The 26,677-nt window shown below is 45.9% G+C and overlaps 2 protein-coding genes across 2 annotated transcripts; one reads left to right on the top strand and one right to left on the bottom strand.

The window, feature by feature from the left end:
- The first annotated feature begins 13,484 nt into the window (after positions 1–13,484).
- On the top strand, positions 13,485–20,299 carry LOC143706468 (uncharacterized). Its single transcript, XM_077198393.1, has 8 exons — positions 13,485–13,633; positions 14,271–14,321; positions 15,257–15,589; positions 15,679–15,990; positions 16,388–16,723; positions 17,448–17,575; positions 17,696–17,873; positions 18,309–20,299. The coding sequence occupies exons 1-8, from the start codon at positions 13,630–13,632 to the stop codon at positions 18,506–18,508; spliced, it is 1,542 nt and encodes a 513-aa protein (XP_077054508.1). The 5' UTR covers positions 13,485–13,629; the 3' UTR covers positions 18,509–20,299.
- Positions 20,220–26,100, bottom strand: krt4 (keratin 4). The gene is made up of 9 exons (XM_077198394.1): positions 24,560–26,100; positions 22,760–22,968; positions 22,606–22,666; positions 22,389–22,484; positions 22,119–22,283; positions 21,907–22,032; positions 21,599–21,819; positions 21,430–21,494; positions 20,220–21,327 (listed from the first exon to the last, which is right to left on the bottom strand). The coding sequence occupies exons 1-9, from the start codon at positions 24,953–24,955 to the stop codon at positions 21,188–21,190; spliced, it is 1,479 nt and encodes a 492-aa protein (XP_077054509.1). The 5' UTR covers positions 24,956–26,100; the 3' UTR covers positions 20,220–21,187.
- Between the last annotated feature and the right edge of the window lie 577 nt (positions 26,101–26,677).

Here is a 26,677-nt window from a genome sequence, read left to right as displayed (position 1 = left end):
GAAGTGGAACCTCTTCGTCAACTGGTGCTCTTCTCACCGAGAAGACCCCCGGAGATGTTCGACTAGTGTCGTGCTTTCCTTCCTTCAAGATAGGCTGGAGCGAAGGCTGTCTCCCTCCACCCTGAAAGTCTATGTTGCCGCTATTGCCGCACACCATGACCTGATCGAAGGTAAGTCTGTTGGAAGGCACGACCTGATCATCAGGTTCCTGAGAGGAGCGAGGAGACTGAATCCTCCTCGCCCTCCTCTCGTTCCCTCTTGGGACCTCTCAGTGGTTCTAACTGCCCTGCGGAGTGCTCCCTTTGAGCCGTTGCAGTCAGTGGAGCTTAAGTTCCTGTCTATGAAGACAGCGCTCCTGGTTGCATTGGCCTCCATCAAGAGGGTGGGGGACCTGCACGCTTTCTCCGTTGACGAAGCGTGCCTGGAATTTGGGCCGGCTTACTCTCACGTGATCCTGAGACCCCGGCCTGGATATGTGCCCAAGGTTCCTACCACTCCCTTCCGGGACCAGGTGGTGAACCTGCAAGCGCTGCCCCCGGAGGAGGCAGACCCAGCCTTGGCACTGCTCTGTCCAGTACGCGCCCTCCGCGCCTATGTAGACAGGACGCAGTGTTTCAGGACCTCAGACCAGCTCTTTGTCTGTTATGGTGGGAAGCTGAAGGGAAAGGCTCCCTCCAAGCAAAGGTTGTCTCACTGCATAGTGGACGCCATTGCTTTGGCATACCAGCAGCAAGGTCGACCGTGCCCCCTTGGTGTGACTGCCCACTCCACCCGGAGTGTGGCATCCTCTTGGGCTCTAGCGCATGGCGCCTCGCTAACAGACATCTGCAGAGCTGCAGGCTGGGCGACACCTAACACATTCGCCAGATTCTACAATCTCCGAGTGGAGCCAGTGTCCTCTCATGTACTCGCTTCAACCGGCTAGTACTGGACCCGCTCAGGTGTCTTCGCTTGCTCGCCATTCCACTCCACGGACTGGATACGTGCGATATTCTCCTCAGGTGAGCTTCCCCGAAAGCCCTGAGTTCCTCCAGCACTCCTGACGTTGGCGCCAGTGTCTATTGCCTGTGCGTCGGCTAGGTGCCTCCCGTGTGCATGGTCCCTCCCCTGAGCGACCCCCACATGTGTATTTCCACTGTAAGCCTCTTGAGCATGTGTCTTTCCCTTGGCAAGCCACCTTGCCACCCCTGGGGTTGAAATATTCCACCTGCGGCTGGACACCCCAGTGTTCTCCATGTCTCCTTCGGGTCACATGTGTATTCTCTAAGTCCCCCCCCCCCTCTGGGTTGGCAATAATTGCATATTTCCTCTAAGCTATGGGATATGCTCCCCAGTGTACCTTGGTATTCCTGTTCTAAATAGGAGTCCTTCGTCCGTGCCAGTCTCACGACAGGGATCTCAGATTTACGCAGGGCACTGGAAGACAGCTGAGAAGGTGGCGTGATTAGACTGGTAACCCCATTCGTCGTCATCCGACGTAACTCGGAGTGACAACGAAAGGGAACGTCTCGGTTACGTATGTAACCCTCATTCCCTACTCAGGACGTTATGTCTGCCTGCCACTTTCCGCTGTACCGCGGGGATCGCCTGAGCTCAGTCTTGACTCCTCAGCGAAGAAACATATCTGCTTGTTGCCGGCGTCCTCCTTTTATACCCACGAGGTGGGGCGGAGTTACGTCATGCAAATTCCGCAGACCCATGGCATTTCTTTGCCATTGGCTCGTTTTGTAATACTCGAAGTCGATAGGTGTTCTAAGCGAAACCCCATTCGTCGTCATCCGACGTAACGTCTCCGTTCCCTACTCAGGGAACGAGGGTTACATACGTAACCAAGACGTTTTTGTTGATGTTTGTGGAGCCTGGGGTGTCTGCAGAGACCGTGTTTTTTTACAGTGTGTCTGCCGTCACTGACCTTGCTCTCCGGGCGACGAAAGTGGCCGTACGCTCCCTGGGTCAGGTGATGCTCACCATTCTGTGGCTGAACCTGTCTGATGTGCTGGATGTCGCGCGGACCCGTCTGTCCGACATTCCCATATCCCAGGTCGGCCTCTCCGGCGGTGCGGTTGAGGGCTTGACCAACAGCTCTCAGCCGCTCATGAGCAGACTGATGTTGATTCTGTCCCGACGGCCCCGCCGTCCGCCCAGATCCCTCGGTCTGCCCACCGCCGAAGGCGCCCTCCCACCGCTCCCACCCCGCCCGTTCACCCGGGCCGGCTCTGGGGGCCGCGGGCGGACGCCACAGCCCCTCTCCAGCCCCACCCCCCGCTACACGCCGGGTTAAGCGGCGCTCCTGAGACGGGCTCCTCGGGGATGGAGAAGACTGAGGTTGACTCTGTCCCGACGGCCCAGCCGTCCGCTCAGATCCCTCGGTCTGCCCACCGCTGAGGGCGCCCCCCCGCGGCTCCCACCCCGCCCGCTCAGCCGGGCCGGCTCTGGAGGCCGCGGTCGGACGCCAAAACAGTCCTTAACCCCCGCCGGGTTAAGCGGCGCTCTTGGGATGGGCTCCTCAGAGATGGGACTCAGTTCTTTCCAGGAGCTGGTAGCAGGACCACTCCTTTCCCCGGGTGAGGGCCGGGGAAGAATCCTTACTCTCCAAAGAACTGACTCTCCCGTCTCTGAGCACAGAGAGTTCGGACGTCACAGAGCGCCGCCCACATGCCGTGCTCTCCTCGTCCCCCTCTGTCCCGGAGGTAGTTGACACGGCGTGCCGTCCACGACCGCTTCGCCCCTGTCCCCCTCTGTCGCCAGACCCTTGACAGAGCAGGCCCCCGTGGAACGCTAGTCCTTCCCTGGCCTCCTCTGTCATGGTGCGGTTTGACCTTGCCCCCACACCGGGCCGCTATGCCGCCCACGTCTGGGCCGGTCATTCTGCTTCGCTGCACCACCGGGGGGACGTCTGTGGTTCTCCACGCCGCTGGCACAGTTGGGAGCCTGCCTAGAGCTTCCCTATCTGTTCCGCTGGGTCGCGCGAACCATCGGCTCGGCTATGCGATTCAGTTCGCACGGTCTCCTCCCCACTTCAGGGGAGTCCGCTCCACTTTGGTCGATGGCTATGCCCTATCATGAGAGCGGAGGTTGCTACCCTACTGGCGAAGGGTGCGATTGAGACTGTCCCTCCAGCCGAAAGGAGGTCCGGGTGTACAGCCCCTACCTCATTGTCCCGGAGAAGTCTGGTGGGTTACGGCCAATCCTGGTCCGAACCGCTCCCTTCACAGGCTGCCTTTCAAGATGCTCCTGGCCAAACGCATTTCTGGATGTGTGCGGCCACAGGATTGGTTTGCAGCGATCGACCTGAAGGACGCCTACTTTTATGTCTCCGTTCTCCTTCGACTCAGACCATACCTACGGTTTGCTGTCAGGGCACGCGCATATCAGTACGCTGTTTTCCCATTCGGGCTAGCCCTGTCTCTTCGCGCCTTCACAAGGTTGTTGAGGCTGCCTTTGTTCCTCCATGGGAACACGGGGTTCGCATCCTGAACTATCTCGGTGACTGGCTGTCTTAAGCTCACTCCTGAGACCAGGTTTGCGAATACAGGGACCCAGTGCTCCGGCACCTAGCTCGTCTGGGCCTTCGGGTCAACCGGGGAAGGAGTAAACTTTGCCCCGTGCAGAGGAGCTCTTTTCTCGGTTTGGACTTGGTCGCCTTCTCCACTCAGCCATTGCTGACTTGCCTGAGACTATCAAGCGCAAGAGTGCGGTTCCACTGAAGTTTCTTCAGAGGCTCCTGGGGCATATGGCATCTGCAGCCGCGGTTCGCCGCTCAGATTGCTTCATATGAGACCGCTTCAGCTTTGGCTCCGCGACCGAGTCCCGAGGTGGGCATGGCAACACGGCACCCTCCGAGTACCAGTTACTCCGACCTGCCGTCAGACCTTCACCCCGTGGTCGAACCTCAATTTTCTACGGGGCGGAGTGCCCCTGGAACGAGCTTTGCGGCATGTTGTTGTAACGACAGATGCCTCCTCCATGGGCTGGGGTGCCATGTGCAATGGACGTGCTGTCGCGGGCTCCTGGACAGGACCCCGACGCCTCTGGCACGTCAATTGCCTCAAGTTGCTGGCCGTACTTTGAGCCGTTGCAGTCAGTGGAGCTTAAGTTCCTGTCTATGAAGACAGCGCTCCTGGTTGCATTGGCCTCCATCAAGAGGGTGGGGGACCTGCACGCTTTCTCCGTTGACGAAGCGTGCCTGGAATTTGGGCCGGCTTACTCTCACGTGATCCTGAGACCCCGGCCTGGATATGTGCCCAAGGTTCCTACCACTCCCTTCCGGGACCAGGTGGTGAACCTGCAAGCGCTGCCCCCGGAGGAGGCAGACCCAGCCTTGGCACTGCTCTGTCCAGTACGCGCCCTCCGCGCCTATGTAGACAGGACGCAGTGTTTCAGGACCTCAGACCAGCTCTTTGTCTGTTATGGTGGGAAGCTGAAGGGAAAGGCTCCCTCCAAGCAAAGGTTGTCTCACTGCATAGTGGACGCCATTGCTTTGGCATACCAGCAGCAAGGTCGACCGTGCCCCCTTGGTGTGACTGCCCACTCCACCCGGAGTGTGGCATCCTCTTGGGCTCTAGCGCATGGCGCCTCGCTAACAGACATCTGCAGAGCTGCAGGCTGGGCGACACCTAACACATTCGCCAGATTCTACAATCTCCGAGTGGAGCCAGTGTCCTCTCATGTACTCGCTTCAACCGGCTAGTACTGGACCCGCTCAGGTGTCTTCGCTTGCTCGCCATTCCACTCCACGGACTGGATACGTGCGATATTCTCCTCAGGTTAGCTTCCCCGAAAGCCCTGAGTTCCTCCAGCACTCCTGACGTTGGCGCCAGTGTCTATTGCCTGTGCGTCGGCTAGGTGCCTCCCGTGTGCATGGTCCCTCCCCTGAGCGACCCCCACATGTGTATTTCCACTGTAAGCCTCTTGAGCATGTGTCTTTCCCTTGGCAAGCCACCTTGCCACCCCTGGGGTTGAAATATTCCACCTGCGGCTGGACACCCCAGTGTTCTCCATGTCTCCTTCGGGTCACATGTGTATTCTCTAAGTCCCCCCCCCCTCTGGGTTGGCAATAATTGCATATTTCCTCTAAGCTATGGGATATGCTCCCCAGTGTACCTTGGTATTCCTGTTCTAAATAGGAGTCCTTCGTCCGTGCCAGTCTCACGACAGGGATCTCAGATTTACGCAGGGCACTGGAAGACAGCTGAGAAGGTGGCGTGATTAGACTGGTAACCCCATTCGTCGTCATCCGACGTAACTCGGAGTGACAACGAAAGGGAACGTCTCGGTTACGTATGTAACCCTCGTTCCCTACTCAGGACGTTATGTCTGCCTGCCACTTTCCGCTGTACCGCGGGGATCGCCTGAGCTCAGTCTTGACTCCTCAGCGAAGAAACATATCTGCTTGTTGCCGGCGTCCTCCTTTTATACCCACGAGGTGGGGCGGAGTTACGTCATGCAAATTCCGCAGACCCATGGCATTTCTTTGCCATTGGCTCGTTTTGTAATACTCGAAGTCGATAGGTGTTCTAAGCGAAACCCCATTCGTCGTCATCCGACGTAACGTCTCCGTTCCCTACTCAGGGAACGAGGGTTACATACGTAACCAAGACGTTTTTGTTGATGTTTGTGGAGCCTGGGGTGTCTGCAGAGACCGTGTTTTTTTACAGTGTGTCTGCCGTCACTGACCTTGCTCTCCGGGCGACGAAAGTGGCCGTACGCTCCCTGGGTCAGGTGATGCTCACCATTCTGTGGCTGAACCTGTCTGATGTGCTGGATGTCGCGCGGACCCGTCTGTCCGACATTCCCATATCCCAGGTCGGCCTCTCCGGCGGTGCGCTTGAGGGCTTGACCAACAGCTCTCAGCCGCTCATGAGCAGACTGATGTTGATTCTGTCCCGACGGCCCCGCCGTCCGCCCAGATCCCTCGGTCTGCCCACCGCCGAAGGCGCCCTCCCACCGCTCCCACCCCGCCCGTTCACCCGGGCCGGCTCTGGGGGCCGCGGGCGGACGCCACAGCCCCTCTCCAGCCCCACCCCCCGCTACACGCCGGGTTAAGCGGCGCTCCTGAGACGGGCTCCTCGGGGATGGAGAAGACTGAGGTTGACTCTGTCCCGACGGCCCAGCCGTCCGCTCAGATCCCTCGGTCTGCCCACCGCTGAGGGCGCCCCCCCGCGGCTCCCACCCCGCCCGCTCAGCCGGGCCGGCTCTGGAGGCCGCGGTCGGACGCCAAAACAGTCCTTAACCCCCGCCGGGTTAAGCGGCGCTCTTGGGATGGGCTCCTCAGAGATGGGACTCAGTTCTTTCCAGGAGCTGGTAGCAGGACCACTCCTTTCCCCGGGTGAGGGCCGGGGAAGAATCCTTACTCTCCAAAGAACTGACTCTCCCGTCTCTGAGCACAGAGAGTTCGGACGTCACAGAGCGCCGCCCACATGCCGTGCTCTCCTCGTCCCCCTCTGTCCCGGAGGTAGTTGACACGGCGTGCCGTCCACGACCGCTTCGCCCCTGTCCCCCTCTGTCGCCAGACCCTTGACAGAGCAGGCCCCCGTGGAACGCTAGTCCTTCCCTGGCCTCCTCTGTCATGGTGCGGTTTGACCTTGCCCCCACACCGGGCCGCTATGCCGCCCACGTCTGGGCCGGTCATTCTGCTTCGCTGCACCACCGGGGGGACGTCTGTGGTTCTCCACGCCGCTGGCACAGTTGGGAGCCTGCCTAGAGCTTCCCTATCTGTTCCGCTGGGTCGCGCGAACCATCGGCTCGGCTATGCGATTCAGTTCGCACGGTCTCCTCCCCACTTCAGGGGAGTCCGCTCCACTTTGGTCGATGGCTATGCCCTATCATGAGAGCGGAGGTTGCTACCCTACTGGCGAAGGGTGCGATTGAGACTGTCCCTCCAGCCGAAAGGAGGTCCGGGTGTACAGCCCCTACCTCATTGTCCCGGAGAAGTCTGGTGGGTTACGGCCAATCCTGGTCCGAACCGCTCCCTTCACAGGCTGCCTTTCAAGATGCTCCTGGCCAAACGCATTTCTGGATGTGTGCGGCCACAGGATTGGTTTGCAGCGATCGACCTGAAGGACGCCTACTTTTATGTCTCCGTTCTCCTTCGACTCAGACCATACCTACGGTTTGCTGTCAGGGCACGCGCATATCAGTACGCTGTTTTCCCATTCGGGCTAGCCCTGTCTCTTCGCGCCTTCACAAGGTTGTTGAGGCTGCCTTTGTTCCTCCATGGGAACACGGGGTTCGCATCCTGAACTATCTCGGTGACTGGCTGTCTTAAGCTCACTCCTGAGACCAGGTTTGCGAATACAGGGACCCAGTGCTCCGGCACCTAGCTCGTCTGGGCCTTCGGGTCAACCGGGGAAGGAGTAAACTTTGCCCCGTGCAGAGGAGCTCTTTTCTCGGTTTGGACTTGGTCGCCTTCTCCACTCAGCCATTGCTGACTTGCCTGAGACTATCAAGCGCAAGAGTGCGGTTCCACTGAAGTTTCTTCAGAGGCTCCTGGGGCATATGGCATCTGCAGCCGCGGTTCGCCGCTCAGATTGCTTCATATGAGACCGCTTCAGCTTTGGCTCCGCGACCGAGTCCCGAGGTGGGCATGGCAACACGGCACCCTCCGAGTACCAGTTACTCCGACCTGCCGTCAGACCTTCACCCCGTGGTCGAACCTCAATTTTCTACGGGCCGGAGTGCCCCTGGAACGAGCTTTGCGGCATGTTGTTGTAACGACAGATGCCTCCTCCATGGGCTGGGGTGCCATGTGCAATGGACGTGCTGTCGCGGGCTCCTGGACAGGACCCCGACGCCTCTGGCACGTCAATTGCCTCAAGTTGCTGGCCGTACTTTGAGCCGTTGCAGTCAGTGGAGCTTAAGTTCCTGTCTATGAAGACAGCGCTCCTGGTTGCATTGGCCTCCATCAAGAGGGTGGGGGACCTGCACGCTTTCTCCGTTGACGAAGCGTGCCTGGAATTTGGGCCGGCTTACTCTCACGTGATCCTGAGACCCCGGCCTGGATATGTGCCCAAGGTTCCTACCACTCCCTTCCGGGACCAGGTGGTGAACCTGCAAGCGCTGCCCCCGGAGGAGGCAGACCCAGCCTTGGCACTGCTCTGTCCAGTACGCGCCCTCCGCGCCTATGTAGACAGGACGCAGTGTTTCAGGACCTCAGACCAGCTCTTTGTCTGTTATGGTGGGAAGCTGAAGGGAAAGGCTCCCTCCAAGCAAAGGTTGTCTCACTGCATAGTGGACGCCATTGCTTTGGCATACCAGCAGCAAGGTCGACCGTGCCCCCTTGGTGTGACTGCCCACTCCACCCGGAGTGTGGCATCCTCTTGGGCTCTAGCGCATGGCGCCTCGCTAACAGACATCTGCAGAGCTGCAGGCTGGGCGACACCTAACACATTCGCCAGATTCTACAATCTCCGAGTGGAGCCAGTGTCCTCTCATGTACTCGCTTCAACCGGCTAGTACTGGACCCGCTCAGGTGTCTTCGCTTGCTCGCCATTCCACTCCACGGACTGGATACGTGCGATATTCTCCTCAGGTGAGCTTCCCCGAAAGCCCTGAGTTCCTCCAGCACTCCTGACGTTGGCGCCAGTGTCTATTGCCTGTGCGTCGGCTAGGTGCCTCCCGTGTGCATGGTCCCTCCCCTGAGCGACCCCCACATGTGTATTTCCACTGTAAGCCTCTTGAGCATGTGTCTTTCCCTTGGCAAGCCACCTTGCCACCCCTGGGGTTGAAATATTCCACCTGCGGCTGGACACCCCAGTGTTCTCCATGTCTCCTTCGGGTCACATGTGTATTCTCTAAGTCCCCCCCCCCTCTGGGTTGGCAATAATTGCATATTTCCTCTAAGCTATGGGATATGCTCCCCAGTGTACCTTGGTATTCCTGTTCTAAATAGGAGTCCTTCGTCCGTGCCAGTCTCACGACAGGGATCTCAGATTTACGCAGGGCACTGGAAGACAGCTGAGAAGGTGGCGTGATTAGACTGGTAACCCCATTCGTCGTCATCCGACGTAACTCGGAGTGACAACGAAAGGGAACGTCTCGGTTACGTATGTAACCCTCGTTCCCTACTCAGGACGTTATGTCTGCCTGCCACTTTCCGCTGTACCGCGGGGATCGCCTGAGCTCAGTCTTGACTCCTCAGCGAAGAAACATATCTGCTTGTTGCCGGCGTCCTCCTTTTATACCCACGAGGTGGGGCGGAGTTACGTCATGCAAATTCCGCAGACCCATGGCATTTCTTTGCCATTGGCTCGTTTTGTAATACTCGAAGTCGATAGGTGTTCTAAGCGAAACCCCATTCGTCGTCATCCGACGTAACGTCTCCGTTCCCTACTCAGGGAACGAGGGTTACATACGTAACCGAGACGTTTTTGTTGATGTTTGTGGAGCCTGGGGTGTCTGCAGAGACCGTGTTTTTTTACAGTGTGTTCAGGGGACAGGCACCTAGCGGATAGTGAGGAGATGTTTGTTGTATGTGACAAAAAATGTTTTGGCCTAAAAAACGCGTGACATCACTTTGAGCACCTTTAATGGCGTGTTTTATTTTTCCACCAATATGGGAGAAATCTGTGGAGAAGCAGAGTCTTTGGTCTGAGGCGCGTTTGGTTTTAACTAGGAGATGTGCTCGTTGCGTCAGTCTAGCTCGTTCATAGGCTGCAGAGATGTCACTTATAGCATAGCCCCTGTTAATGAAGCACTCTGTCATTTCTACTGCCCCGCGCTCAAACTCTGCATCACTACTACAGTTCCTTCTAAGTCGTAAAAATTGGGCAATAGGAATATTTTTAATCAGTTGTTTGGGATGGTGGCTGTCCGCTCTGAGGAGGGTATTCCTACTAAAAGGTTTACGATAAATCGATGTCTCTAAAACTCCCTGAGAATTTTTGTAAATAGTCAGATCCAGAAAGTTAATATTGTCTGTGGAGTGGTCTACTGTAAATCTCAGGAAGGGTGTGGTAGAGTTAATACAGGCCATGAATTTATCCAATTCAACCGAAGTTCCCATCCAAATGAAGAAAACATCATCAATATATCTCTTCCAAAGTGGAATTTTAGGGAGGAATAAGTTGTTCACAGAGTTAAACTCTTTAATTCGGATTGTGACAAATTCGATCTCTTTTGCCGTGCTTTTTTGCATATCTTATTAAACTCGTTTTCCACTAAATTCTTGTATGTAGTAATGGAAGGATTCAAATTCGAGTAGGGAACAAAAGTAGATTTATTTTCAAAAGTAGAAAACGAGTTTAATAAGATGTGCAAAAAAGCACGCCAAAAGAGATCGAATTTGTCACAATCCGAATTAAAGAGTTTGAGTGAATTAGAAAAAAGATCAGATATTCTTATTCGCCCTGCCGATAAAGGGGGTTCGATTGTTGTAATGGATACTTAAAAATACAACTTGAGCATCATGTCCCAACTAAATGACAAAGAATGTTACACTCTATTAACTCGTAATCCCATAGAACATCATAAATCGGAGATTGATCAGGTGTTGGAGAAGGCATTACAAGGGGGTTGGATCACTGAAAAAGAAGAAGTCTTTTTGACTGTTAAACATCCTGTATGTCCCATATTTTATGGACTTCCCAAAATACATAAATCCCTGATTGATCCACCACTCAGGCCCATTGTGTATTGGCTGTCTAACTGAACCTCTGTCACAATATCTTGATTTCTTTTTAAAGAAATATGTTTATGAACTACCATCTTACTTACGTGATACATCCGACATATTGAGACTTTTAAATTCGTTTGAATGTGACCACGACTTCATGCTGGTAACTTGTGACGTGCAAAGTTTATATCAGGGTTTGTATACATGCATTCCTCATGAAGCACGGACTGAGGCGCTACTACATTTCTTTGCAAGGTGGGCCACTGATATAGCTCCTCCCGATGAATTCTTACTGACACTGTCGAAAGTTGTTTTAACAATGAATTATTTTCAGTATGCGGCGACTAGGCCTACTACCTGCAAAAGCGTGGGGTCAGTATGGGTAGCTGTTTTGCACCATCGTACGCATGCCTAGTAATGGGTTTATGGATAGCGAAATTTATTGATAACTCTTTGAACAACTTATTCCTCCCTAAAATTCCACTTTGGAAGAGATATATTGATGATGTTTTCTTCATTTGGATGGGAACTTCGGTTGAATTGGATAAATTCATGGCCTATATTAACTCTACCACACCCTTCCTGAGATTTACAGTAGACCACTCCACAGACAATATTAACTTTCTGGATCTGACTATTTACAAAAATTCTCAGGGAGTTTTAGAGACATCGATTTATCGTAAACCTCTTAGTAGGAATAGGCCTACCCTCCTCAGAGTGGACAGCCACCATCCCAAACAACTGATTAAAAATATTCTTATTGGCCAATTTTTATGACTTAGAAGGAACTGTAGTAGTGATGCAGAGTTTGAGCGTGGGGCAGTAGAAATGACAGAGTGCTTCATTAACAGGGGCTATGCTATAAGTGACATCTCTGCAGCCTATGAACGAGCTAGACTGACGCAACGAGCACATCTCCTAGTTAAAACCAAACGCGCCTCAGACCAAAGACTCTGCTTCTCCACAGATTTCTCCCATATTGGTGGAGAAATAAAACACGCAATTAAGAAACATTTAAAATAAAATTTTTGGGGTATAGAAAAAATTATACCCTCCCAGCGAGGAGGTGACATAGTGAAGTCCCTACTGCAACGGGGCGCTTTCTGGATTTTCACTCTTAACACAGTAGAACCAAATGGCCTTAATGAGGAACTGGGCCTTTCATGCTTTCTATAATTCATAATTCACTTTCGTATTTAATTATAGGCATGTTGCTAGCTGTGACGATCGGCAGCTGTAGTGCCCTCGAGAGCCTCTGGAGGACACTCTCTCTTTATGTTATGTTTTATTATGGACTCATTATGTTTTATTATGTTCAGCTGTGTTTCATTATTGGTTATTGAGTTTCTGATTTAAGCCCTGTGTTTCTGCCCTGTCTTTGGGAGTTGTTATATGTTTCAGGATTAACGTGAGTGTGGGTCGTTCCCTGTGTAAAGTTTTCTTGTTCCACGTTCTGAGTCTCTGTTTGAGTTTATAGTTTGTTTAAATAAAGCGTGTACACTGCGTTTGGATCCAGCCTCATATCTGCCTTCACCGCATCACGTTACACTAGCGTGTCTGCATGTACCTTTGTGTTGTTGTTTTTTTTTTTTTATGTATGTCTGTGTAGATGTATGTGTTTTTATGTATGTTTTTATATGTGTATGTGTATATTTGTATATATATGTTTATATACCGTCTATGTCTATATGGGTTATAGGCTTGTTTTTTTATGTTTTTTTGTATTTATTATTTTTTTGTATTTATTTATTTAATTTCTAAAATAAATAAAAATAGGCTTGATTGCTTGTATAGGATTGGTTAATTGTTGCACCACACCCACCTAGGCCAGTGGCCAATACCTTGAAGTTGGATTCTTTAAATTCTGTATATTGTTGCCATTGACTGTTTGACTCTGAAGAAGAGGCATGGCGTCGAAACGTTAGTCATTCTGTACTAATAAATATATATAAAACTTTCTGTGCTCCGGTCCTGCTCCTTGGTCCTAGCTAGACCGTGGGTCCTTTTCCTCAGATTTTTGTGTCCTGTTCCGTAAGCACGAACTAGGCTGAAGCCCAAGTGACTCCTTTCTACTATAATACAAAAATACTCAAGATAGAATTATTTTAAATACATTACACACACAGTATCTAGTGAACTAAAAGGATATTAAAATGTAAGGCCGTCTAACTCGATCCAATGGCGGTAATCGAATTAGCGGTGAAGGTCTCTTGGTGTTACTGTCTTTTCTGGAGGCAAAGTATTTTTGGTTAAATGCAATTAATTTTCTCATATGTATTTTCTCGTTATTTCATCTGACTCCATAAATGAAAAGGCTTTAATGATATCTGTGCATCATTAAATGTGAGCGAATGTTTTACTATTCTTTTAAACTGTTGAATGAAAATAATGTCAAAGTCAATTAGAATAATCAAATGTCACAATTTAATATGTCAGGTAAATGTATCATTATAATTTCATAATCAATTCAAGGATAATCAATGCAAAACATCAAATGCTCTAGAACAAAGAGGAAAAAGTTTACCCGACAAGAAATGCGTGAGGCTGAGAGTCTCGCAACTCTCAGCCTCACGGGCCGATCTCAAATATAGAAAAGACCCCGAGCTCTCGCTGCGTTCATTATATACCCAGGCCTCATTTCAAATCTAAACATCATCCACAGTGGTAAGTCACCATTTGCTAGCAGTGGAGACCTTCGACTCAATAGTGCATGAGGGAGAGTTCAAATGTTAATTTCCTTTGTTTTCTCAGAGAGTGGCCCTCTCTTAAAGTCCTTCCAGTTTTTCCAGTCTTACAAAAATTAAACGGAATTTCAAAAAACTGTCACATCCTTTTTTGGGGGTCAATATCCTTTTTTTTTTTTTTTTTCGATGGACTTCCTGTTAGTTACTCAATGCAGTGTTTCACCAGTTGGGTATTTTTGCTCAGCTTTGTTGTGGATTTAAGTTTTCATTCGTACTGTGTCACAGTTACCTTTACCGGTCCTTTTACCTGTCAGGATATTTCTCCCAAACACAATGGGTAAGTGTTTATTTCATGTTCCTGATGTTTTTAAAGTAAATCTTGCTCATCTCATTGCAGTACAATGTCCATTAGTGGAACATTTAATTAAATTTAGCTAAATGCAAAAACATGTTCTGATTTCCAGTTAACGATTGTTGTTTTCAGTTCATTAAATTTGAATGTATGAATCAGGGCTTCCCAGTGAACATGCTTTATTCTTCCCCAATTCTTTCTGCAACAAGATATACAATGTATTTGCATTTACTAGAAGAGAACTGGCTTGATAGAGCTGGCACTATTATTGATTCTGAAAATATCATCATAAGTCCCCAATGCTTGAGTTAATAACATTTGCATTAGCAGGACTGTTTAGTTGCAGACCAGTCAGTTTAGCCAAGTAAGGAATAAGTGTTGAAAACAGTACTCCTCTAAATCTTGAGTTTGTTTGACTCACAATAATATACTTTTGAATAGTAAAAATATATTTCAACCAGTAGCCTAAAACTATATTAAGGGTTTAAATAATTTATTTGTGTTCAAATAATTTCTTGTTGTTTGTTTCCCCATGTATAAAATGTTGAAACTTGCACATTTCATATACTTTATTTGGTAAGACCTATTTTCACAGTATATTGCAATCGCTCTTTCTTCATAGCGCTGGCTGTGGTGTGCTGGATAATGTGTGTGAGAATCACGGTGTCGCAGGGTAAGAATCATTTCACCTGAATAACCTACTCCTGTACAGAGGCAGAAGCACACATACTGTATGGTCAGTACGAGGGAAGAATGGCAATTTTGTTTTCCATTCAGGTGACAGGTCATATAATCGTACATATGTCATGATGTTTATAGAAGTACTGTATTCTCACCAACTTGTCCTTATCTAAAGAAAATCAGGGTTCTGGCAACCTAAAAAGTAGCTACATAAATGTGTAAAAATGTGAATGATCATAAAATCTGATGAATAACAGTATTCATAATGTTAAGTTAATCATGCCTGGACTAACTTATGCAGGTTCTCTTTTTATTGTGCACTACAGTTCAACGGTTTGGGTTGATACATTTTTTTATGTTTTTGAAAGAAGTCTCTATTATTACAATTTATAAAAACTCTTTTTTTATATATATATATATTTTTACATTTTAAAAGTGTTCAGTGTTACATGATCTTTCATTTGCTGATTTAGTGCTTAAGAAGTTGTGCTGCTTAATATTTCGTTGGAAACTGTGATACATTTTTCTTTTCAGGATTCTTTGATGAATAGAAAGCTCAAATGAACAGCATTTATTTGAAATAGAAAACCTTTTCAACATTTTCTGTCTTTACTGATCAATGTCCTTGACTAATGAAAGCAATTTATTTTCTCTTCTTTTCCAAAATACCCAAACTTTTGAACCGTATGTGTGACTTCAAATGGCCTGTTAAGGTCAGTGCAACATAAAATCCTAACACTAAATAAAAACAAATCCGATGATTTGTTATTATTTCGTGTTGCTTATGCGGTTTGCTGATTGATTTGAAATTAACAAACACACAGTAACTAAATGAAAAACTATAAATTCTGGTCCAATATTGCATTAATATGTATTGTCCTCCCTTTTCTTTTTCTGTTTCTTTCTCATTCTGTCTCTCACCTCTAGCATCTGTTCCAGCCCCTAAACTCAAGTTCACGTACTATGTGAATGAAAGTAATATTGTGCTAAACACTTTATTACATGTTTCCTGTGATGCCCCTAGTGGTGCTCCGTATCCTGTAACTGTGTCTGTGGGCAAACTGGAAAGCCCCTCACAGACCCCAGAGACCACAGAACCCTGGGTGACCTCTAAGGTCGTCACTTATCCGACTTCAGTGGGTTTCAATATCCCCGCAATAGCCAAGTACGAAGGGAAAATGGTTTGCTGGTACCAATCCACTCGTACTGAACTGAAGAATTCTTATTCTGAATTCAGTAACACTGTTCCCTTAGTTGTATGTAAGTTTGATTATAAGTGTGTTTTAAAAAATATATATTAGAAATTTTCTACTGAAATGTCACTATTTCTCTCTGTTTCCCTTTACCAGCTGCCATCCCTCCTCCCATAGTGTCTTTGCACCCCAATCTCTTTCCTGTGGGTGGGAATTACACTGTGTACTGTGATTCAGGCGCTGGTCCAGTCACAAACTTCACATTAAGTCTGTATTACCGCATCCTCCCTGTCACACCCGGAACCAACTGGACCTTCGCTGGTTCGGTGTTTCTCACAGATGGCAAAAGAATCTATTTAAGACAGACGAATGCAGTCGTCCAAATAGAGTTTGCCTGCACTATGGAGATGTTGTACAATGGAAAAGTTTTGCATTCAATGCAGTCTAAAATTGAGCAAGCATTTCCAGGTACAGAGAAGCAATGCATTTCTTTGTATGTATGAGAGTTAATATGTGTGCTAATATACACACACACACGGTCCAAAGATTCACTCAAAAGACTTAATGGAGCTTGGGATATTTATTCTAAACCTCTTTAGGAGAAATATAAAAATGAATTAAAGAGGGTATTAAACTGTAAAATGAATGTGGATAGCATCTGAGTTTAATTTTAGATTGTTCAGATCTTTTCTGAAAGAAGGAGACTTGGTTGAGATTAATAGGGGCTTTGAGATCTGAGATGCCAAATCTTTGACCAAATTATTTAAAAAGCAATAGAGATTTTCTTTCCCATGTGTTTACACATTTCAAGTGCACTTATGTTTTCTAAAGACATGGTGCATTGTCTTCCCTTGTGCTCCATTAGAAGAGCTTCCGGTTCGCCTCTGGGAGCAAGATCGTGGAGAAAGCTGTCTGGGATACCTGAATGTCAAGCTCAAAGGCAAGTGGGCACCGGTTTGTCAGAAGGAAGTTGATACTGAAGCCGATGCATCTGCCGCTATTGCTACGGCTAAAGTGGTGTGCAGGGAACTAGGATGTGGGCATGTGCTGGAGTGGAAGAGGATTTTGGAAAACAACCGGCATTTCTCAGACACAATAGGGGGTATCAGGTGCAGTGGGAAAGAAGAAAAGACCAGAGATTGCCCAATGAATGAAATTGAATTGTGCAAAAATGGAGGCATTCTCTACATAAGTTGTTCAGGTGAGACAGATTGAGATTAATAATACTATTTTTTTTTTTTTGTCATTTGCACGATTGCGATGTCATTTTACCCGAAGATGTTTTAAAGACACCATGAAATGTTTTCATGAACCCTAATTTGCTACTTGCTAGTTGGCTGCAGGTACTATTAGAGGGGTAAAACTTTTTTTTTTTCTCCATTGGGTCACCTGATGGGGTGTTAGGACACCATTAGGTCACTGGATGGAGTTTTTCGGTTCCTTGCCACTGTTGCCTTTGGCTTGCTCAGTTGGGGATATTCAAATTAATTAACCAATCATACCATTGATCAGCTCTACCAAACTTGGATGTCTTTTTTCCAGTAATAAACAAACATTAAGTTGTTTTGATTGATACTGTGAAGCAGCTTTGATACAATCTGTATTGTGAAAAGCGCTATATAAATATATTTGACTTGACTTGACTTAAAACTGGACAAAAATCTGTGTAGTGCAAAATGAATCATCAACATTTTGTCCCATTTTCCCAGAAGAGAGAGTTCTTAATGCCAATTTTAATGTACGTGTCCTGTATATCAGCTAAAGGTTAATTGAGGTGACTTTTAGGAGTACACTACCTAAGCTTATGAATGGCTTTCTAAAAAATGGTCCAAAACCCACAAAACACCAATTCATGGGGTCTGACTAATTCCTGCATACTTTGTACCTTTCTAATAAATGTTTTCTTTCACTCTCCTCTTTGCCAGATGCATTGCCCCCTCCTAAACTGTCTGTGATGACTTACGGTCCTGTCCCTAAATTGTATGTCACGGACAAACAAAATGTGGAAATCTCCTGCTCCATTGACTCAACTTATTTAAAACCAAGCGACTATGTACTCACCCCATTCACACTTATACTGTTACACTGAATTGTTTTATAATTACGTTGCAAATATTGTTTCTGGAACATATGCGGCAGTTTTCTTTACAATAGTCTTTTCTTTCCTTTTTAGGGGTACATCATGTTTAGAAAGGATGGTGCTATTTTTAGTGAAATCTACAATAAACCAATCACCTCTGCGTCTATCACACTGTATGACAAAGTTGCTGGAGAATATGATTGTGTATACCAACTTTATTCTTCAAAAATGAAACCTGTGTCTCAGCCCAGCAATACAGTCTTCATTTACAGTGAGTGCCTATAAACAACTAACTTTTTAATCCATGATAACTAACATAAATGAATTTGTTTCAGCACTTTTTTGCGTCTAGTCATGCTCTTGATCTGTAATCTATAATGTTTAGTGTAGAATTTTAAAGAACAAACACTAGGGGTCAGTGCTGAGTTTTTAATTTGTAATTTTTACATCTTTAAAAAATACACCTAAAGAATGAAGTTCTTTCTGTCAATACCCCTGTCATATCAGTAACTTAATAAAAGCTGTTTTATTTTAGATGGAGCAGGCCACTTTTAAAGGATTGATTAAACAACGTTTTAACAATGTTTGCCACAATATTAATTTCCGCCACACTGGCAAGGTCCTTTGGTTTAAAATGTAACTTTGACTGTGTCCCTAAATGTTGTTCTGACTTTTCCATATGTTCACTTCTGTTTGTCTTTTGCAGTTTACAATCCTCCGGATCCAGTACCAATTGTTGCAGGTGTTCTCACAACTGTTATTGGGCTAGTAATTCTGACATATATTTGTGTCTATAGAACCGCCACACAAGAGGTACAGGGCAATGAGTTTCCAGCACATTCCCAGGACCCAGCAACAAATACTGAAAACCCAGAAAACAATGTCTACATACCACAGCAGCTGTAGACCAAAGAAAAATTATTTATGGGTTGAAATTTGTTATAGAACTTCACTATAGAAATATATCATCCCAACAACTTTCCACATGAAATATGACGTTTGATGAATGTTGAGAAATGTTAAGAGATTTATTTTGCAATGTGTAAAGTTGCAAAGTTGTACAAGGAGTTCTTGGAAAGGTTCATTAACCCTTTCTTGCATTAGTTATGACAACCTCAGTCATGATTTTTTTTCTGTGTTTTTATTGCCTTAGGTTATGAAAAACTAGATTTGAACAAAAAAAATTTCAAAAAGATTTTTAGATTGAGTGGATACTATGTGCTTTTTGTTTTTTTGTTTTTGTTAAATACTGTGTGTATTTAACAAGACAATGAATAAAATTATATAAAATCATTTGAAATCTATAAAATATATACAAAAAATGAATACAGCTTAAATTATTCCAAACACAATTGAGTTTGTTCCCGTTCGACCACTAGACCGAGAACTTCATACAAGTTGAACTTTGTGTGTTTTTGATATCAGAACATGAGGACGTGATTCCATCAAAGATCTCTACAACTGCGGTGAAGGTGCAACTCTGTGAAAACCCAACTCTAACTCTAACTCTAACGACTATGTAGAAAATGCTCATGCTCCCACGTTGATTTACCCGTATTAGCTAATCATTCAAATTATGTTCAAAATGGACAAATTTCTACCATAGCTCTCCTCTCAGAGAACATCATTGATCTATTAATGTTTTCAGACTGTGGAAAAACTAGTGATCAGGTGTTTTCAATCTCATGTAACACATTACAAGTAACATGCATTATGTAATCAGATTACTTCTTTGATGTGATGCATTGCAAGTAACACATTATGTAATCAAATTACTTTTTGACATCTGGAGTATTTTTAAGAACAACTGTCACAGTAATAGTTTGAGTTGTATCTGAAATATAGTGATGTATGATGTCCAATTTAGTGGACAGATGATTAATCAGAATCTCCTTCCAATCTAAAATCAATACCGATGTAACAATGATATGACTCCTTAGATGTTACAACTTTTTTTTTTTTACCTGCAAGTGCCTCCTAGGAAAGAAGGAATAGATGGATTTTCCGGAGTAATTCAGCTGTCAGACATCTTGGTTTGGAGAAATAAAATCAACATACAACGGCTTTCCACTTTGTGACAGTGTATAGGATGATGCACTGGTGTCCACTGTAGTGGTTGATGTGCAATTTTGCCATAGCTGTCCACTATGCATGAAAGGGTTAAAAGAGAATTTTAGACATCAAAATTTGGCTTCATAAAGGAAAGTGGGACAAAGTTAACGTGGCTAAAACTGTATCTTGAAAATGAACCAACATAGTGTTTTAAAAGTATTAAGAATAAGGGAGTCTGTAATGCCATTACATTACTTATTGCCATTAATGGTTGCAATAAGTAAGTTCTGCCTTGCAAGATGCTTAACATGTTAGGCAGGATTTTAATGAAGACTAATTGAGGAAATAGAGCCAAGTGTCATCATCATAGTTTAAGGCCAACATAAGTGAAAATATATATCAACAACTAAAAGATATATATATATATATGTTGAAATATCTCTTACTATTTATAGTTTCTTGGTGGTTCCATTGTCTAATTTTAAGCCATATGTAGCTATTTGATGATTTGAAAATTGAAGTGACCCAAACAAAACAAGCAGTGAAAGACAAAGCAAGGCAAAACTTGTGGTCTCAGATTTATTGTATTTAAATTTTAAGTTGGTGTCAAGTCAATCGATACAAAATAAATCTGGTTGAACATGATTTCAGTGTTGTTGCATTTTTCCATTTATAGCAGGGATTGTAAAATATGCTCTGGAAGCAGTTTGAATACTGGGGAAAGTGTAAGGTAGTACAGTCACCACAAAGTAAATGGAGCTCTCAGCTTCCAACTCAGCAAGTATGCAAAGTTAAGGAGGGATGGTCCACAGAAATGCCATTGTGCCTATTTTTTGCTGTAATAGATCTCCCTTGAATGTGAGGTAGCTGGACTTTGGTAGCCCACAAGTCATTGTCATCAGTTACAGGTTGTAGGGCATGTTTTTATAGCAAATCGGTAAACTGACACTGACAGCCATTGCATAATGATAAAAGACATATTAGTCAACTAAAATACAGCAGGGAGTTGTAACACAGCACAAAACATTCAACCAGGACTTTAAGAACCTGTATAGCACATCCCTGATCCAGTGAAACATGGTACTGCTTGTGGTCATGCTAATGAGACTTGAAATCCTATTGTTGGGAAAGGCCTAATTTACTTCAGTGGTTTCTATGTGTATTTCATTCAAGTTTCTCTTTCCCCATACATACCAGTGCAGAAATAAAAATTCAGTGGCTGGGAATACAGATTCTTCATTAAATTCTTCCTGGTGTCATTTAAGTGTTAAGTTGCGTTGATGATTTAAAATGGCAGTGATACCACCAGACAATAGATTATTGCTGAAGGGTCACTACCATCAAACGCACAGAACGACCTAAAACATATTTTGTTTTTACAAATCATTGTCCTCATCTCCTCATTAATAGGGGATAGCTGTCTGGCTATAATATAGCACCATAGATTGTTTGAGTTGTAGAAAGGTTTGAAGTGATCTGGTTGCAGGTAAGAAAGGTGGGACGCTTGGATGGGTAGGTTTGGAAGGCTTCTCCTTAATAGCGTCTACTGCTGACAGAGGAGACGCTGGTTTTGCTGATGGAGCCGCCACTGTATCCTCCTGAACCACCTCCGAATCCTGAAGCACCGCTAAAACCGCCGCCATAGCCAAATCCAGAGCCACTACCAGAGAAACCTGCAAGAGAATGAAGGTTCAGAAACATATCCAACGTGACCTGGAGAATAAGATCATAAAAAAGTTGGATTGATTGAGAGAGAGTAAGAAGGATTTACTTACCAGATGACAGACTTCCAGAGGTCTGCTGCACATGAATGGTGGCTGAAGATCCACCACTGGTCAGTCTGAGTAAAGAATAAGACAGATTTGCTTAGTGATGTTTTTCAACACCCAGAGGTTGGTGGAAAAGTGTAAATATCAAAGAAACACTTTTTTTAACACTTCCTACCTGTTCTCCTCTCCCTCCAACAGCTTCCTGTATGTGGCGATCTCAATGTCCAGGGCCAATTTGACGTTCATGAGTTCCTGGTACTCACGCACCTGGCGGGCCATGTCTTGCTTTGCCCTCTGGAGGGCTTCCTCAAGCTCTTTGATACGGAGCTTGGCGTCTTTCACTGCCAGCTCTCCACGCTCCTCAGCCTCAGCGATCTGAGCCTCCAAGTTGGCACGCTAAAATGACAACAACATACATAAAGTCAGCTTTTTCACATAAACAGAATGTGAAATATTTTCATATCAATCCTTGCTCATCATTACTTGTCCCTTGACGGCATCAATCTCATTCTGCAGGCGGGCGATCATACGGTTGAGTTCAGCAATCTCAGCCTTGGTTGAGCGGAGGTCCTCACCGTATTGACCAGCAGAGGACTGCATCTCCTCGAACTGTAACACATATTGAGACAATGAGCACTTACATAGCTACAGATGAGGTGGGCTTCAAGAGTTGAACCTATAAGAGCTTGACCCACCTTCTGTTTGTACCAGCTCTCTGCCTCGGCACGGCTGCGGTTTGCAATGTCCTCATACTGAGCGCGGACTTCAGCCACAATGGAGTCCATGTCCAGGTTTCTGCTGTTGTCCATCTCTACAACAACTGACGTGTCCTTGATCTGAGACTGGAGCTCACGCAGTTCCTGCAAACACAGACCAAACAATCTATAAATTGCACGCCATAACAAAGCAGCAGTGCTATATGCTAAGTAGTTTTTGTTGGCCAAACACAACAGAATGGAACTTACAGCCTCATAGACTGCCCTGAGGAAGTTGATCTCATCTTGAAGAGCATCAACCTTGGCCTCAAGCTCAACCTTGTTCATGTAGGCTGCATCAACATCCTGAAAAAATGAGAGGACATTATACCCCTTTGCTATTACAAAATAAGACGAAAAAAAAGTTTAAGGCAGTGAAAAGGGAGGCAACCCCCACCCATTCAAAAATATGAATGGTCATCATTACCTTCTTGAGCAGGACAAACTCATTCTCTACGGAAGCACGCTTGTTGATCTCATCTTCGTACCTGTTAAAAGATGGGAAAATGTGAGTAAATCAATTCTGCTCTCAGTGTTTTATCGATTAAATTATTCACCTTCTAAATTACAACTTCACTCACTTGTTCTTGAAGTCCTCAACCAGGCCCTGCATGTTCCTCAACTCTCCTTCCAGCTTAACCTTCTCATTTCCCAAGCCATCGAGCTGTCTGCGCAGGTTAGAAATGTAGGCCTCAAACATGGCATCAATATTAGAGCGGGTGGTGGTCTGTTCTTGGAGGAGACTCCATTTGGTCTCCAGCATCTTGTTCTGCTGTTCCAAGAAGCGCACCTGGGGGGAAAAAAGAAAGTAATAAGTGATGTTTTTTTTTCTTTTCTTTTTTTTCTGATTTTCAAGCTTCTTAAATGGGGGTTAAACGTAGTTGAGGAAAAATGCATTCTAAAAAACATGACTGCATGAAGTGGATTGGTGGTTTTGTCGGGCTTGTATGACTCCTTTGTAGTGCTGGCTCTTTAAGTATCTTTGTGTATGCTCTCTGGAAGCATTGTTTAAGGGAATACAAATGGTCATGAGTCATTTAAGCTGGCATTTTTTTTTCCTGCAGGGTGAAGTGAGGGAAGGGGGAGGGGAAGGTGAGAGTGGACTGACTGGGTGTGGCAGTGCTGTACAGAAGCTACATACTCCGGAAAAAAACTTTCAGTAATGGCCTCGCCCCAAACCTGCATTGCTTCACAGATAAAACAGCAACATCAGAGAAACAAGACATACCTGCCACACCTTAAGGCAGGTTTTGTGTGTGGTCTTTGGAGATCAGCCATAGCTGACAGCACCTACCTAGCTAATCTACTAAAAAAAGATTTTTTAGATGTCTGTATGAATGTACCCTAAAAATACTAATGCCCTATTCCTCAAGACTTCTTGATTTAATAATCTTAAATTAACAATGATTTACATGCATTTCCCTGTTATCTAAACCTCAGATAAGGCTCAAAGGTAACCTGGCCTGTAACCTACTAGCAAATTATAAAGCAGGGTAAACGTTTAGAGCATCCAGCGTCTATGGCCGAGGTGACTCATCCTGGTCACACACTGCTTACTGAAAATTCTCCCACAGGCACTAAAAAATAAAGGTGTGTGTGTAGACTGCATGCCCTTTAGGGTGTGTCTTCTGTCCACATTTACTCAGAAAGTTATGAAGTGTTTGTTTGCAGCCAAATATGGGTGTAACATACAGCTGACTTTAGTGAAATAAAAATGCACAGCACAAAGGGATCAAAATGACTATCAATTTCACAAGCTGTGTGATTTTTTGTGGTGTAATAAAGTCTAGACTTTGGACTATCCACACACTGGCTACTAGTAGCACTCTCTATGTATGTGTGTATTTATGACTCACATGGTTGCTAGGTTATTACCTAAACTCCACCCATATTTGGAAAGCTCCAGTCATCTGTTTTTTGAGGACTTTTTTCCAAGGCTAAAGCCATACTGAGAGAGATCTAGTACAAATGGTTTAACATTTGTAGAATTTACATTAGCTTATTTGCTGAACACTACTACTATGCTTGCACTGCCCAATTAGTAAATATAGTACCACACAGGCCTCTGGTGTAAGCAGATTAATTTTTTTTACAAATAAGAAAAAAAGCCTAGCTTGCAGATATTCTTAAAGAATGCTGTTGTGCAAGGCTAAACATATTTAAGTGTCAGTCAATTAATTTTACTACAGCTGCCAGCTTTTATGGTGTGTAGTAACACTTGCAGCATTCATACTGCTTCAAAGGTCACACTTAGTAGTAAAATGAGAATTCTGCATTTGAATGCACTCCAGGCACTGTGCAGAGCTATATCATTTCATATATTTGCATAATATGTAAAAGACATTGTCATTATAAGAGAGAACAAATGCATGAATACTCACTTTGTCAATAAATGATGCGAAGCGGTTGTTGAGGGTCTTGATCTGCTCTTTCTCTTGAGTGCGGACAGCCTGAATATTGGGGTCAATTTCCAAGTTGAGGGGGGTCAACAGGCGCTGGTCGTAAGTTACAGCAGTGATGGGTGCTTGAATGAAGCCCATGCCTCCACCGAGACCTCCACCAAAACCACCACCATATCCTCCGCTCATGCTGCTGCTGCTGAAGCTGCTGCCTCCAGCACCGAAGCCTGGGCCGGCACCCACGCCGGATCTCCTGACAGAGCTGATCCTGCTAGAGCCGGCGGGAAATGCATAGGCTGACTGGCTGGAGTAGCTCTTTCTGACGGAGCCACCGCTGCTGCCACCAATGCTGTAGCTGATAGACCTGGTGCTTGCCATGGTGCCTGTGTCTTTCAGTTGCTCTTTGAGAGAGGAGTGGAGTGGAGGAGATTACTCACAAAGGAGAGTCAAAGTCCCTCTGTGTGTCTCTCTGCAGCTAGCTGACCGATTTTATACACACACTGAAAGGGGGGTTTGTGGGCGGAGCCAGCCTTTTCACACACACACACACACACACACACACACACACACACACACACACACACACACACACACACACACACACACACACACACACACACACACACACACACACACACACACACACACACACACACACTCACTCACTCATTTACTCTTACACACACCCTACCTGTTAGACAGGTACGGAGAGAAAGTTCAAGATAAATGGTGTCACACCCAGCCCCAGGCTTTGCCCCAGGTGGAGTGAGAAAATGAGAGGAGAGGCAGAGACTTGAGGACAGACATTCCAGTAAAACTCTGAAAAAAATCAGACAAGACTGTGTAATTCTCACAGTCTGCCAGCGGGAGTGTTTCTGCCTCAGTATCTGGTTGGCTGGGCAGCTGTAGAGAGTGAGTTAACCTCTGCTCTTTTCAGGCACATTGCAACTTTCACATTTATGAATGGCCTTTTTCCATCTACTTTTGCCAATGTTTGAAACTGGCAGGGCGTTTTTTCCCCTAAGAGAAGAAGAGTTGCATTGTTGAGATTTGCAAGGGAAAAAGAACAGTGAGCGGAGTTTCCGTCAGGATTGATTTTGGAAAATGTGCACACACTCTTCTGCACTGTAGCGCTAGCGGCTAATGCAGCTAATGTATTTTATGACTCTAAACTCCACCATATGTGTGTACATATGAGTGTGTGTTTGAGGTGGAGCAAAGTGGTGTGATAGAGCTGGGAGAAAACAACAGTGAGAAAATTTTCCACAAAAGTACAGTACATTTCACTCTACCTTTAAACTTCTTTATGATCACTCACTCATACAGCGTTCCCACGCAATACGCCCTGCATAGTCAGACCATTCATTTCCAGTTCAAGTCAACATGATAAGCCAAAGGTTTGGTGTCACAGTCACCATCGCATAGTATTACACAATCATATAAACTATCATGACACTATGATAGTATAATCCAGGTGTGAAAGGTTAGATCATGGTACAGCAATCATCGCTTTGCCCGATTGTTTTTGATGAGTAACAAGCTTGTCTTTAGCTATGGCGTGGACAAGCCCCTTTAAAGACGTCAGGCGGGAAGGTAAGGCGAGAGAATGCATGTCCGGGCTGGATCTCCGGGACATTGTGGAGAAAGTTTAATGTAGCAAACCATTACACTAGTCAGACAAGGGTTTGGCCTGGGGTTTGGCTAGACTGTATGCTACCTGCTGGGTACAGACTCATCATCAACTTTTTGGAAATTATTCATATGCGCGTATAGGTGTGCAAGCATGTTTTTGTGTTTGCAAGTTTAGCAGATCTGAAGTTGGGGTGTATTATGCATATTTTCCAATGTGTACATTATTTGCTATCTAACAGGGCATGGCACATTGGAATTAGTGCAATGCAGTAAGCACCTGCATTTTCTTTGCTAGTTTTGTGAAAAGAATATGCAATTTTTTCTGTATCCAGCGTGATGACAGTAGATATGTTACTAAATAATATGCACGCGCACACACACACACACGCACACACACACACGCACACACACACGCACGCACGCACGCACACACAAACACACACACACACACACACAGGGAAATATATA

The sequence above is a fragment of the Siphateles boraxobius genome, unplaced genomic scaffold (assembly GCF_051911475.1).
Source record: "Siphateles boraxobius isolate OS27281-9 unplaced genomic scaffold, OSU_SipBor_1 41, whole genome shotgun sequence".
NCBI lineage: Eukaryota > Metazoa > Chordata > Actinopteri > Cypriniformes > Leuciscidae > Siphateles > Siphateles boraxobius.
Note: the sequence above shows the minus strand (reverse complement) of the source record. Positions and strands in the feature narration are given on the sequence as shown.

Excerpts from the sequence above, each read along its gene's own strand:
- LOC143706468 (XM_077198393.1), top strand. Across the intron at positions 15,590-15,678 it reads CACTGTTCCCTTAGTTGTAT|CTGCCATCCCTCCTCCCATA; the intron begins GTAAGTTTGATT and ends TCCCTTTACCAG. Across the intron at positions 17,874-18,308 it reads CAATACAGTCTTCATTTACA|TTTACAATCCTCCGGATCCA; the intron begins GTGAGTGCCTAT and ends TGTCTTTTGCAG.
- krt4 (XM_077198394.1), bottom strand. The coding sequence starts at position 24,955 with ATGGCAAGCACCAGGTCTATCAGCTACAGCATTGGTGGCAGCAGCGGT. Across the intron at positions 21,820-21,906 it reads TTGATGCCGTCAAGGGACAA|CGTGCCAACTTGGAGGCTCA; the intron begins GTAATGATGAGC and ends TTGTCATTTTAG. Across the intron at positions 21,328-21,429 it reads CTCTGGAAGTCTGTCATCTG|GTTTCTCTGGTAGTGGCTCT; the intron begins GTAAGTAAATCC and ends ATTCTCTTGCAG.